Source organism: Anomaloglossus baeobatrachus, chromosome 6 (assembly GCF_048569485.1).
Source record: "Anomaloglossus baeobatrachus isolate aAnoBae1 chromosome 6, aAnoBae1.hap1, whole genome shotgun sequence".
Lineage (NCBI taxonomy): Eukaryota > Metazoa > Chordata > Amphibia > Anura > Aromobatidae > Anomaloglossus > Anomaloglossus baeobatrachus.
In genome coordinates, this window is record NC_134358.1 from 235939674 (window position 1) to 235955427 (window position 15754).

Consider the following 15754-nt stretch of genomic DNA (forward strand, 5'->3'; position numbering starts at 1 on the left):
AGGCTTAAAAAGCACGGATGTGGGCAGATTCATTACTGCAACTACAGTGAAATGCTCACGTTTGGACGTGCACTATGTAAGAAAAAAGGGGATGCAAAATTTTAATCAAATAGTGTTTAACTATTAAAGGGACCTTGTCACGTGCAAAAATACTATTAACCTACAACTAGGCGGTTAATCTGCAGGTTAATAACATTTTGAACCTGCCCAGCAACTGCACATTGAACTCTGCTGCCGGGAAGAAATTAACTTTATTCCTCCCAGCAGCATTTGGTACGGATTCAGTTACCACTCTATATATCGAGAGTGGCGGCTGTAACCACCCCCCACACTGATTGACAGCCGCTCAGCAATAGAGCCAGCTGTCAGTCAGTGTATGGTTACAGCTGTCGCTCTCCATACACAGAGCAGTGACTGAACTCGCTTTGAAGCCGCCTCTATTACTGAAACCGGAACACTGCCGGCAGGAATAAAGTTAATTTTCTCCAGCAGTGGTGTTTAATGTGCATGCGCCGGGCAGATTCAGAATGCTATTAACCTGTAGAATAACACCATATCTGCCAGTTAATAGTATTTTTCCATGTTACAGGTTCCCTAAAAGCTCTCCATCTAAATATATAAATCTCAAGTTTAACCCCTTGCCACAGGACATAAATGTATATCCTAAATATGGAGTCCTACAGCATTTAAATACATGTACATTGCAACCCATACTATCTGCAGTGGTAGCCAGGGCTTTGGAGTCGTAGTCGTGAAGTCGGAGTCGGAGCTCATTTTGGTGGAGTCGGAGTCAGTATAAAATGGACCAACTCCGACTCTTAAAATATATAATAAATTGGAAACAGTAGTTCAATGCAGAATGTGCTGAATATTTTTTCATAGGAATTTGGGAAAGTTATGAAATGTCCTATAAATGTCTGTTCTATTCCTGATCTAAGGCTACATTCACACACAGTGCTTTTGCTGCATTTTTTGAGGATACGTTTTTCAGCTGCAAAAGCAGATCAGTTTTTTAAAAAACCGCATCACCTGAAAGGTTTTTGAGCTCATAGATAATGATTTCAATAGCAAAAGCAGACTAGAAAAATAACGGCCAATGCTTCAAACATGATAAGTACAATTAAACTGATGAATGAGAGTAATGAGCAACAGCTAGAAGAAAATTTAGGATTCAGTATGTGTGAGATGGAGCCACAGTGCTGTTCATGTAACTGAGGAACAAACAAATATTATAACAGAAGAACAGCAAAATGATACTTTAGGATTAGATGATCTTGTTGAAGCTGCTTAAAAACACTTTCATATTCATCACATGCGCTGTGTTGTGCACACGCTGCAGCTGGCAATAAGAGATAGTCTCCAAGAGGGACATGCTGGAAATCTGATTGGAAAGGTGAGGAAATTGTTTATTGCTGCCAGAACCCCTAAAACTGATTCCATCTTGAAGAGACGTGCTGATAAAGGGGCAATTGTCGATCAAGCCACTCAATGGGGCAGCACTTATTTAATGATTTAGCAATTGCTTGAACTAAAACCATTTCTTATAGATATGGTGAACCCTAAATGAAGGTCAACGGGCACAGGTGGTTGAATTGCAGGAATTGCTTAATCGCCCATTTACCGTGACTAAAAAATGACAAGCTGAGGATTTAACTACTGGCATTTCAAGGGAGTGGAAGAACTTGCTATTTTGCCTGTCCCAAATAGGAGGTTTAATCCCAGATGGCATTTCTGCTTCAATGAAACAGAGAGAGACACAGCTATTGGAAAATAAAATTCTTCTGGCAACTGTTTGTGTGGACCCAAGTCATCGTATACTGCTTGATGATCAACAGCTTACTAAAGGAAAAGAAGCTCTGACTGAGGTAGCAGTTAGGATGAGTGGCTACAGGACTGCCAGGCGCAAGAGGACTTGCGTCCCGACAGTGCTACTGCTGCCATATCTTCATCCTCATCAGATGAGGAGTTTAACTTTGACAAGTATTTGGATGAAATGGAGCAGGCAAAGCGTTGCCACAAGGAAAAAGATTCCACTCCGTCTCCTATAGCAAGCAGATTGACCACATTTCAGCAAAAATTTTCACTTGCTCTTAAAGAAATAGAAAATTTCAACGGTTCATCAAAACTGACTGCATGAGGAAATTCCTTTATACACGAAAATTGCCCATGTGGTTACGGCTTTGCCTCCAACCCAAGTTACTGTAGAGAGGTTGTTCTCTAGCCTTAAAATTAATAGGTCAGATTTGAGGTCATCTATGAAGGAGGATCTGATGGAGGCAACTCTATTTTTTAGAACAAATTCATAGACTGCACAAATGTTATTTAGTATGTTTTTGATGAAAACGGTTTTTTGCCACTTCCATAGTTTATGACATAGTGTTATATATATATATATATATATATATACATATACATATATATATATATATATATATATACATATATATATATATATATATATATATATATATATATATATATATATATATATATATATATATATATATATATATATATATATATCTGTAATCTGCATTACATGTTTACAATTTATTACGGTTTTTTGTGTTCTAAAGTTGTATTCCAATAAATATATTGTATGTTCTATCTAAATATCTTGGTTATTGTATCATACATGGATTAATGTCACATTGTACTACAATACATGTTTCACTTAAATATAAACAATATATGTGGGTGTCGGAGTCGTGGGGTCGGAGTCGGTGCAAGGGAAATTGAGGAGTCGGAGTTGCAGGTTTGGCTTACCGACTCCACAGCCCTGGTAGTAGCCAACATTCAAGCGCGCTCCTGCTTCCCCTGCTGGGATTGGAACTAGCTTATTACCTTCCCAGCTACTCCAGTTTGCAAATAAGCAATTAGATACTACTACCAAGCCAGTCTTAAGGCCCCTTTACACACTGTAAGTTTCTAGCGATCCCACCAGCGATCCCACCAGCGATCCCAACCTGGCCGGGATCGCTACAAAGTCTCTGGTGAGCTGTCAAACAAGCAAACCTGGCCAACAACGCAACAGCGATCCGGACCTGCAGAACGACCTAGCTAGTCATTGGGGACGTTGTAAACCAGCTTTTTGAAAGGGAAGTCGCTAACGAAGTCGCTGTAAAGTCCCCTTTACACACTGAGACTTTGCTGCACAGCGGGAAACAAAGGACCAAAGAATGGTCCTGAACGATTTGTAGCGATCACAACTTCACAGCAGGGGCCAGGTCGCTGATGTGTTTCACACACTGCAATGTCGCTGGGGAGGTCGCTATAACGTCACAAAACCGGTGACGTTACAGCGATGTCGTTTGCGATGTTGCAGTGTGTAAAGCCACCTTTACAACTCATTGATAACTACACTCTCAGCTTTGCTGTGTTAAGTTATGTTAACAAGCTTGTCTCAGCTATCTTGATTTTGTCCACATTTGTTACAGTACAATCACCTCCTCCTGATGTTTGATACATACGAAGGCTGGGAGAGTGAAGCTAGCAATGATTGAACACAAGACTAGCATGACGTAACAACGTCACATGCTCCACAAGAGAGCACATGCAGTCAACGCTGGAATGGTACCGCCAATAGAGGTGAGTATAAATGGATTTATTTTAATGGGGGCCAATATGCTGATTGAGAAGGGGCTGTCTGAGTAGTGGACACCCCCTATAAACCTCTTCCCAATCTTGGACGTACCGGTACGTCCTATCTGGCAGGGACTTTACGACCCTTGACGTACTGGTATGTCATGGTGATCATAGGAGCACAGAAGCTGTGCACGTGTGATTCCTGCCGGGAGCCTGGCTTACATGACAGCTGAGCCCCAGCTCTCACAGCTTGCAGCGGTCCCTGCACCGTCCCTGGCTGTTTAACTCACTGAATGCTGCAATTGATATTGATCGCAGCATTTACAGTGCCTTGGGAAAGAATTCGGCCCCCTTGATTTTTTTCAACCTTTTCCCACATTTCAGGCTTAAAACAAAGATAAAAATGTAAATTTTATGGTGAAGAATCAAGAACAAGTGGGACACAACTGTGAAGTTGAATGAAATTTATTGCTTATTTTAAACTTTTTTAAAAAATAAAAAACTGAAAAGTGGGGCGTGCAATATTATTCGTCCCCTTTACTTTCAGTGCAGCAAACTCACTCCAGAAGTTCATTGAGGCTCTCTGAATGATCCAATGTCATCCTAAATGAATGATGATCATAAATATAAGCAACATGTGTTAATGAAGTCTCCGTATAAAACACCTGCCCTGTGATAGTCTCAGTGTTCTGTTAGGGTGCGACCGCACTTTGTTTTTTACCTGCTTTTTACCTGCTTTTTTGCTGCTTTTTCAACTGCAGCGTTTAATGCCAAAATGGATGTGTTCTGCTTTTCAAGCAAAGTCTATGGGAATTTGGGTTTCTAGACCGCACTATGCAGTTCAAACTGCAGCCTTTTTATGGCTGAAATTTGGGCAAAAACTCAGCTTTGAAGTGCAAAACCCAAATGGCAAAAACAATTGACATGTCAATTGTTTTTGCCATTTGGGTTTTGTACTGCAAAGCTGAGTTTTTGCCCAAATTTCAGCCACAAAAAGACTGCAGTTTGAACTGCATAATGCGGTCTAGAAACCCAAATTCCCATAGACTTTGCTTGAAAAGCAAAACACATCACCCTTAGAAGCACCTAGAGCATCATGAAGACCAAGGAACACAACAGGCAGGTCCGCAATACTGTTGAGGGGAAGTTTAAAGCCGGATTTGGCTACAAACAGATTTCCACAACTTTAAACATCCCAAGAAGCACTGTGCAAGCCATCATATTGAAATGGAAGGAGTAGCATACCACTGGAAATCTACCAAGACCCAGCCGTCCATCCAAACTTTCATCTCAAACAAGGAGAAGACTGATCAGAGATACAGCCAAGAGGCCCATGATCACTCTGGATGAACTGCAGAGATCTACAGCTGAGGTGGGAAGAGTCTGTCCATAGGACAACAATCAGTCATACACTGCACAAATCTGGCCTTTATGGAAGAGTGGCAAGAAGAAAGCCATTTCTCAAAGATATCCATAAAAAGTATTGTTTAAAGTTTGCCACAAGCCACCTGGCAGACACACCAAACATGTGGAGAAAAGTGCTTTGGTCAGATGAAACCAAAATTGGACTTTTTGGGCACAATGCCAAACGATGTTTGGCGTAAAAGCAACACAGCTCATCACCCTGAACACACCATCCCCACTGTCAAACATGGTGGTGGCAGCATCATGGTTTGGGCCTGCTTTTCTTCAGCAGGGACAAAAAAGATCGTTATTGATGTCAACATGGATGGAGCCAAATACAGGACCATTCTTGAAGAAAACCTGTTGGAGTCTGCAAAGGACCTGAGACTGGGATGGAGATTTGTCTTACAACAAGACAATGATCCAAAACATAAAGCAAAATCTACAATGGAATGGTTCAAAAATAAACGTATCAAGGTGTCAGAATGGCCAAGTCAAAGTCCAGACCTGAATCCAATCAAGAATCTGTTGAAAGAGCGGAAAACTGCTGTTCACAAACGCTCTCCATCCAACCTCACTCAGCTTGAGCTGTTTGCAAAGGAAGAATGGACAAGAATTACAGTCTCTCGATGTGCATAACTGATAGAGATATACCCCAAGCAACTTCCAGCTGTAATCGCAGCAAAAGGTGGAGCTACAAAGTATTAACTTAAAGGGGACGAATAATATTGCACGCCCCAATTTTCAGTTTTTCATTTAAAAAATTTGTTCAACTTCACAATTGTGTCCCACTTGTTGATTCTTCACCATAAAATTAAAATTTTTATTTTTATGTTTGAAACTTGAAATGTGGGAAAAGGTTGAAAAAAAATCAAGGGGGCCGAATACTTTCGCAATCCACTGTAGATGGCAGGCAGAGGGAATGCACTCTCTCTCCCATCTCATCGTTGCCCTTTCAACGTCCTCCATAGGGGGCAACCTCCAGGTCACCCAGCTACAGGAAACCTTTTAGATCATGCCAGGAACAGGGTTTAAAACGCTTCTGTCAGTGCAGCACTGTGTATTGCAAGGCTGGTGTATGGCAATACATTATATCAGCGATTAGAAAAATAAAAGTTAATGTTCTATATAGGGACTTGGTAAACAGTAAAAAAAAAAATATAAATTGGAAAATATATTTTGAAAAAATAAGCCCAGAACGATTACAGCAATGATACATTTATATCGTCTTATGTTTTGCTGCTTTTACACCATAAAAAATTTTTTCTAGAAAAAACAAAAACAAACATTGTTTCAGTATTACTGTATTCCATTCTGGACACGGCGATGCCAAATCTATGCTTTTTTTTGTATATTTTTTCTATAAATATATGTATTAGTGTCCTATCTTTTTAATTTTTTCATTATTTTTTTTTTTATATAATTTTACAACTTTATTTTTTGTTACTAAAGGCTACTTTACACGCTGCGATATCAGTCCCGATATCGCTAGCGTGGGTACCCGCCCCCATCTGTTCTGCGACACGGGCAAATCGCTGCCCGTGCCGCACAACATCGCGCAGACCCGTCACACATACTTACCTGCCCGGCGACGTCGCTGTGACCGGCGAACCGTCTCCTTTCTAAGGAGGCAGTCCGTGCGGCGTCACAGCGACGTCACTGAGCGGCCACCCAATAGAAGCGGAGGGGCGGAGATGAGTGGCCGGAACATCCCGCCCACCTCCTTCCTTCCTCATAGCAGCCGGGAGGCAGGTAAGGAGAGGTTCCTCGTTCCTGCGGCGTCACACATAGTGATGTGTGCTGCCGCAGGAGCGACGAACTACATCGTTATTGCTGCAGTAATGATAATCGAGAATGGACCCCCATGTCACCGATGAGCAATTTTGCACGTTTTTGCAACGATGCAAAATCGCTCATCGGTGTCACACGCAGCAACATCGCTAATGCGGCCGGATGTGCGTCACAAAATCCGTGACCCCAACGACTCCGCATTAGCGATGTCGCAGCGTGTAAAGCCCCCTTTAGCCTCTCTATGGGGACTTTAACTTATTATTCTCATCATTGATATAATTCATTACAATGCACAAGTATTGCAATGGATTATACTGGTCAATGAGGCACTGACACAAGTGTCTTACAACCTTCTCCTGGCTCTGTAGCTGGCTGACCCGGTGGTTGTCATGACGTCCGTGGGGTGCCATGGCAACCATCGGACCTCCGTGATCGCGCGGGTCCCGATCGCATGGGAAAGGAGCCGAATCCATCTGCCAGCCTCATAAAAGATGCCATTGCTATTGATCGCAGCATTTTGGAGGTTTAAGATCCCGTGGTGGTATGGAGACTGTTCCTGGCAGTCACATAAGCCGAGCACCCTGGCAGCGATCAAGCGGGCATAGCTTCTTTGCCCTGCACGATCAACAGGACTTAGCCATACGTCCTAGGTCGGGAACCCCTTCTCAGCTGGGAAGTATGGATACATCCATGGTCAGGAAGGGAACTTGTGCTTTTATATGGACACATATCACCTTGATCACTTTTAGTATTCTTAGAACAGATTTATATCAATGAAATCTGGGAGTAGTATGGATATTGTAAGTACTCGCCTTTGGTTTTAGAAGAAATCATTAAGAAGCGTACAGGCGTGTTTAGATGGCTAATCTCATACTTTCATGAAAGTGCTGACACAAGAGTAAACATTCTCCATAAGAATGTACCACAAATACTCTCATTCACTAGTAATATGCTGAGAAAATCTCAACAGCGATTTATTAATAATCTTGGAAAGGTCTGCATATTTTCTCCCCATGGGTACATTACCATTTCAATGAAAACCACATTTAAATCAAAATACTCTAACAAGCACTTCAGAAAAGGCTCTCTTTCATCACTGAATATTATTGAAATCATGAAACATGCAATCTCACTGCATAAAATAAAAAAGGTCTTACCAAAAGAAAATATATTTTTGTGATTTTTATACTTTACATGCAGTCACTTAATATATATTCAAATTTATGGATGTATTGGTACTAAAACATACCCTAAATGCTGGTAAACCTTAAATAAATCTCCAACTTAATGATCACAGAGCCTGTAGGTGCAAAATTTTGTGTTGATTAACTTAATACAAGTAGAAGTCTCAGGATATGTTTTTCTCCTGATACAGAACTTCAAATGACCTGCAAAGTATATACACAAATTGGCTACCAGCAGTCACCACTAGGCCGAGCTTAAAGAGAACCTGTCAATATACAATTATATACACACACACACACACACACACACACACACACACACACACACACACACACACAGTACAGTCCAAACAATTGGACACACCTTCTCATTTAAAGAGTTCTTTATTTTCATGACTCTGAAAATTGTATATTCACATTGAAGGCATCAAAACTATTAATTAACACATGTGGAATGAAATACTTAACAAAAAAGTGTGAAACAACTAAAAATATGTCTTATATTCTAGGTTCTTCAAAGTAGCCACCTTTTGCTTTGATTACTGCTTTGCACACTCTTGGCATTCTCTTGATGAGCTTCAAGAGGTAGTCACCGGAAATAGTCTTCCAACAGTCTTGAAGGAGCTCCCAGAGATGCTTAGCACTTGTTGGCCCTTTTGCCTTCACTTTGAGGTCCAGCTCACCCCAAACCATCTCGATTGGGTTCAGGTCTGGTGACTGTGAAGGCCAGGTCATCGGGCGTAGCACCCCATCACTCTCCTTCTTAGTCAAATAGCCCTTACACAGCCTGGAGGTGTGTTTGGTGTCATTTTCCTGTTGAAAAATAAATGATGGTCCAACTAAACGCAAACCAGATGGAATAGCATGCCGCTGCAAGATGCTGTGGTAGCCATGCTGGTTCAGTATGCCTTCAATTTTGAATAAATCCCCAACAGTGTCACCAGCAAAGCACCCGAACACCATCACACCTCCTCCCCATGCTTCACGGTGAGAACCAGCCATGTAGAGTCCATCCGTTCACCTTTTCTGCTTAGCACAAAGACACGGTGGTTGGATTCAAAGATCTCAAATTTGAACCCATCAGACCAAAGCACAGATTTCCACTGGTCTAATATCCATTCCTTGTGTTCTTTAGCCCAAACAAGTCTCTTCTGCTTGTTGCCTGTCCTTAGCAGTGGTTTCCTAGCAGCTATTTTACCATGAAGGCCTGCTGCATAAAGTCTCCTCTCAACAGTTGTTCTAGAGATGTGTCTGCTGCTAGAACTCTGTGTGGCATTGACCTGGTCTCTAATCTGAGCTGCTGTTAACCTAAGATTTCTGAAGCTAGTTACGTGGATAAACGTATCCTCCGCAGCAGAGGTGACTCTTGGTCTTCCTTTCCTGGGGCGGTTCTCATGTGAGCCAGTTTCTTTGTAGCGTTTGATGGTTTTTGCCACTTCACTTAGGGACACTTCCAAAGTTTTCCCAATTTTTCGGACAGATTGACTTTCATTTCTTAAAGTAATGATGGCCACTCGTTTTTCTTTACTTAGAATTTGTATTATGGCAAGAAAAAAGCAGCTAACAGTCTATTCAGTAGGACTATCAGCTGTGTATCCACCAGACTTCTGCACAACACAACTGATGGTCCCAACCCCATTTATAAGACAAGAAATCCCACTTATTAAAGGGAACCTGTCATTAGAAATTTAGCTTGAATCCTAAAAGTTTCCCCCTCTGCAGCTCCTGGGCTGCATTCTAGAAAGGTTCCTGTACTTTTTGTGGCCCCTTTTAAACCAAATTAAATACTTTATAAACTTGTACCTTTTGCTATGTAAATTTTGTAAATCGTCCATGGGGGCAGGCTCTCTGCTGACCGTTGCTGTTCCTCCAGCACTTTGACGCCGTCCCCCCACGCTCCATTTCATCCATCAGGACGCCGCCCACTGCGCCCAAGGTGCCGCCCACACCAGGATCGCTGGTGACTTGTGTCCGAAGCAGGAGATTATGGGCGGCGCTGTGATTGCATCGCAAGTGCCCGCCCATAATCTCGTGGACACGCTTTCCCCCACTGCCTCCAGCGTTCTGCGCAAGCGCTCGCCGGCCAAATGACCCGACGTCACCTCCTTCCCATCTTACCCTGCAGCAGGGCAAGATGGAAAAGAGGTGATGTCGGGTCATCTGGCCAGCAAGTGCTTGCGCAGAATGCTGGAGCAAGAGGGGAAAGTGCGGTCACGAGGTTATGGGCGGCACTTGCTGATGACACTCACAGCGCCGCCCATAACCTCGTGCCTGCGCAAAACGTCACCAGCGGTTACACGTGCACACAGTGCACAGTCCCGCTACAGTCGCACAGCGCATGCGCGGGACCACGGGCGCCCAGGGGCGGCATCCTGAGATATGAAATTCAGCGTTGGGGGGCGGCGTAAATCTGCTGGAGGAACAGCAACAGTCAGCAGAGAGCCCGCCCCCATGGACGAGTTACAAAATTTACATAGCAAAAGGTACAAGTTTATAAAGTATTTAATTTGGTTTAAAAGGGGCCACAAAAAGTACAGGAACCTTGCTAGAATGAAGCCCAGGAGCTGCAGAGGGGGAAACTTTTAGGTTTAAAGCAAAATTTCTGATGACAGGTTCCCTTTAAACCTGACAGGGCACACCTGTGAAGTGAAAACCATTTCCGGTGACTACCTCTTGAAGCTCATCAAGAGAATGCCAAGAGTGAGCAAAGCAGTAATAAAAGCAAAAGGTGGGTACTTTGAAGAACCTAGAATATAAGACATATTTTCAAATGTTTCACACTTTTTTGTTAAGTATTTAATTCCACATGTGTTAATTCATAGTTTTGATGCCTTCAATGTGAATCTACAATTTTCAGAGATATGAAAATAAAGAAAACTCTTTGATAGAGGTGTGCCCAAACCTTTGGTCTGTACTGTGTATATATATATATATATATATATATATATATATATATATATATATATATATATATATATATATATATATATATATATATATATATATATATATATATACACACACACATACAGTGCCTACAAGTAGTCTTCAACCCCCTGCAGATTTAGCAGGTTTGATAAGATGCAAATAAGTTAGAGCCTGCAAACTTCAAACAAGAGCAGGATTTATTAACAGATGCATAGATCTTACAAACCAACAAGTTATGTTGCTCAGTTAAATTTTAATAAATTTTCAACATAAAAGTGTGGGTCAATTATTATTCAACCCCTAGGTTTAATATTTTGTGGAATAACCCTTGTTTGCAATTACAGCTAATAATCGTCTTTTATAAGACCTGATCAGGCCGGCACAGGTCTCTGGAGTTATCTTGGCCCACTCCTCCATGCAGATCTTCTCCAAGTTATCTAGGTTCTTTGGGTGTCTCATGTGGACTTTAATCTTGAGCTCCTTCCACAAGTTTTCAATTGGGTTAAGGTCAGGAGACTGACTAGGCCACTGCAACACCTTGAACCAGGCCTTGGTTTTCGTGGCTGTGTGCTTTGGGTCGTTGTCTTGTTGGAAGATGAAATGATGACCCATCTTAAGATCCTTGATGGAGGAGCGGAGGTTCTTGGCCAAAATCTCCAGGTAGGCCGTGCTATCCATCTTCCCATGGATGCGGACCAGATGGCCAGGCCCCTTGGCTGAGAAACAGCCCCACAGCATGATGCTGCCACCACCATGCTTGACTGTAGGGATGGTATTCTTGGGGTCGTATGCCATCCAGTCTCCAAACGTCACGTGTGTGGTTGGCACCAAAGATCTCGATCTTGGTCTCATCAGACCAGAGAAGCTTGAACCAGTCTGTCTCAGAGTCCTCCAAGTGATCATGAGCAAACTGTAGACGAGCCTTGACATAACGCTTTGAAAGTAAAGGTACCTTACGGACTCGTCTGGAACGGAGACCATTGTGGTGGAGTATGTTACTTATGGTATTGACTGACACCAATGTCCCCACTGCCATGAGATCTTCCCGGAGCTCCTTCCTTGTTGTCCTTGGGTTAGCCTTGACTCTTCGGACAAGCGTGGCCTCGGCACGGGTGGAAACTTTCAAAGGCTATCCAGGCCGTGGAAGGCTAACAGTAGTTCCATAAGCCTTCACTTCCGGATGATGCTCCCAACAGTGGAGACAGGTAGGCCCAACTCCTTGGAAAGGGTTTTGTACCCCTTGCCAGCCTTGTGACCCTCCACGATCTTGTCTCTGATGGCCTTGGAATGCTCCTTTGTCTTTCCCATGTTGACCAAGTATGAGTGCTGTTCACAAGTTTGGGGAGGGTCTTAATTAGTCAGAAAAGGCTGGAAAAAGAGATCATTAATCCAAACATGTGAAGCTCATTGTTCTTTGTGCCTGAAATACTTCTTAATACTTTAGGGGAACCAAGCAGAATTCTTGTGGTTAGAGGGGTTGAATAATAAATGACCCTCTGAATAAACTTTTCACAATTTAAAAAAAAAATAAAAAAAGAAATAACATTCTTTTTTGCTGCAGTGCATTTCACACTTCCAGGCTGATCTACAGTCCAAATGTCACAATGCCAAGTTAATTCCGAATGTGTAAACCTGCTAAATCTGCAGGGGGTTGAATACTACTTGTAGGCACTGTATACACATACACATTATATATATGTTAAACCACCCATAATGTGTATTGAATGATAAAATGTGCATCTATGTAGTTATCTTAAACAAAAAAAAGAAATAACAAATAGGACTTTATATGTTTAGGTGAATGCAGTACATACCTTAGGTTTCAGTCATAGGGCCCACAGTTTTGCTGGGTTCAGTCAATGTCACTCAAAGTTCAGGTACGATTCTTTTACTAACTTGGTCATGCTCCCCACCAATTCTCCGCTGCTGAGCTCTGCCCATTATGATCACATGGTCATGACATTACCACAGGTCCTTCACTACCACGTTCTTCACCACCACTTCTCCCCTGCTGATCACCACAGGTCCTGCACCAACACTTCTCTGCTTAGCTCTGCCCACTATGGTCACATAATCATGACTTCACCACCAATTCTACTATGCTTATCTCCGGGGTTGAATATATGGGCTCCTTTCAGGTTAGTGGGTGTGACTGGTTTGGTTAGTGGGTGTGGTAAAGTTTCTTCCTGTCCACTATGCAAGAGGGGGCTTCATGCCCCACTACACACTTCGCTTCTATTATAAACAACTCCATGATCATGGGGACACAGAAAAAGAATGTTTATTCCGTCTGGAAAACATCAGGCTGCATTTTGAACACGCCCCTATCATGTGACAAATTACATCATACCTGGAAGGACCCAATACATTCAAGCATCTACCTTATCTATGGAGCTCAGCATTTGGAGAATGGCTAGTGAAAGACATTTAGTGATGTCACAATCAGGTGACCGTAATAGGCAGAGCTCAGCAGAGAAGAGGTGGTTAAGTACCTGTGGTAATGTCAATACCATGTGACCGTAATGGGAGGAGCTCAGCAGAGAAGTGGTGGTGAAGGATCTGTAGAATAATCAATTACAATGCTGGGGGGGTAAGTAGACTTAAAACAAAAACAAAAAAGAAGAATCGTGCCTGAACTTTAGTGACAAAGACTGAACTCAGTAACCGAGTGCCGCGCCTATGACAGAACACTAAGATATGTACTGCATTCAATTAAGTAAATACTGTATATTAAAAAAAAACCAACAAACCAGGTTTGTGATCAACATTGCATCAATTAAAACACAGTAAGGCCCTGTGCGCACACTGTTTTTACCCACGGCTTTACCCACGGTTTTGCTGCAGAAATTTCTTGAGAAATGTTTGTAACCTTTCTGCAGACATTTCCCAGCAAAACCTAGGGGAAAAAAAATAGATGTGCGCACACTGCGTTTTTTTCTTAAGAACATTCTTTCTGCATAATTTCTTGAGAAAATTTATTGAGAAAATGTGCATGTCACTTTACCTGCGTTTTTTGCCTCAGATAAAATGGTAAAAACCGCGGGGACCAACTTGCGGAAAATCTGAGGAAAATCGCGGCATAAACGCGGGTGCGGGATTCTTTCAGGGGATCCATTTTTTTCTCAAGAAAAATACACTTTCTAGTGCACACATAACCTAAGGGTGGTTTAATATAAAAAAACGACATGACACGTTCCCTTTAAGAGCAAACTGCATTATTATGGAGTTTAATGTACTACCAGGATTCAGCAACTCCCTCAAGTTGTTAGATCAAACGCTTGACTTTGATACATTAATGGACAGCATTTATCCACCATGCATATTCACTACATTCAGTACCTTCATATATTACGCTTAGATTAGTAAATATGAAAATATACAACTTACGTGCGAAGCAGTAAGGTTTTTCGACTCTACTGTGCCATGAAGTCCACTTTCGTCTTCTGGATAATCAACAGACATCTGATGACAAAGAGGAGATTTGGGAGATGATGCTTCACTTTGAGGTGGTACAGCATTCTGTAGAACTTCATCTCCTTTCTCAGAAGAGTCTGGCTTGCAAATGGTCGATGTAGTCAATGCCGTCATCTTGGTGATCAAAGCTTTCGGGAGAATATCCATTGAATTAGCTTTACAAAAAGAATGAGAAACTCGACACTCTTCATCAGTGCTGGATGCTTCTTGCTGGCTGTTTCGGAAAGAGTAATGCTGAGGACTTGCAGTAACAGATGGTGTAGCAGAAAGAACAGACTCTGCTTGACTGTCTTCATCTTCATCCTCATTATCATTGTCATCATCTTCTGCCCCATCTGAATCGTCACCATCAAATCCTGATCGTTCCCCACTGTACCTTTGTCTCTCACCTGCAAAATGGTATAAGAAAGAAGTTTACGATTTCTTAGGAGGCACATATAAGTTCAAAATGTACTTTTTTGGGGAGTCAAGACAAAATAAATAGAACAGCATAGAGTTCACAAAACTAAACTGACTTCTTTAATTTCTTGTTCCAGGATTCAGAGAAATAGTACAAGTTGCTTTTTGTTTATTAGTGACAGAAAGGAAAATTAATAAAAAAAAATCTTATGCAATGTAACACAATAGCAACAGTTGAAAAAGTTTGTGATGAAGTAAAACGATACCTGACAACCCAGATCAACAGTGGTAAGTGCGCCCTCATTGCAACCCTAGATTAACAGTCAATGTGAGGAGATCTATTGCACAGTAGCGGAAGCAGTATTTGCTGGAATGTACTACATTTCACTGCACTTTTCCATCAGCTAAATCACGTTACACAAACAAAAATGGCCCATTATGTGATCCGCGCACACAAGAGCAGAATGAAGATGGATAGATTGCTGGCAATTCATCATTCTTTGCCGATGTTGTCAATATAGCAATAAATACATATATCTGTCGTCGTAAGGACATATTGTTCACCAAGCAAGAAACTGTAGTTTTTCTAAGATCAAAGGATAAACTGCAAAAAAATAAAACTACATGGAAGAAAGCGGCACAAATATATATTATTTAAAACAACACTATATAGAAGTTGTCTTTTTTCCATCCAAAGCAGGAAACAAGCAGACTAGGTGTCCTCCCAATCACATGTTCAGAACTTGGGCTTTACTGAATGAGACCGGACTACAAGTCTTTAGGCTATGTGCGCACGTTGCGTTTTTTTCCTGCGTTTTGGCTGCGTTTAAAACTGCAGCGTGTCATTGTCATAATGCATGCGTTGTGCTTCCCCAGCAGTCTATGAGAAGTCAGCAAATTCCATGCGCACATTGCTTTTTTTAAAACGCAGCGTTTTGGATGCCAAATATTTGACAAAATCGATGCGTTTAAAAAAAGCAGCATGTCAC

The 15754-nt window shown here is 41.9% G+C and overlaps 1 protein-coding gene across 2 annotated transcripts in view; it reads right to left on the reverse strand.

Annotated features, from left to right (window-relative positions):
- HIVEP1 (HIVEP zinc finger 1) overlaps positions 1-15754 on the reverse strand; it is a 282913-nt gene that overhangs the window by 3521 nt on the left and 263638 nt on the right. For both annotated transcript variants that reach the window (XM_075314753.1, XM_075314752.1), the window contains exon 8: positions 14280-14755. In XM_075314753.1, the coding sequence (XP_075170868.1) occupies positions 14280-14755 (476 nt within the window). The remainder of the gene's footprint in view (positions 1-14279; positions 14756-15754) is intronic.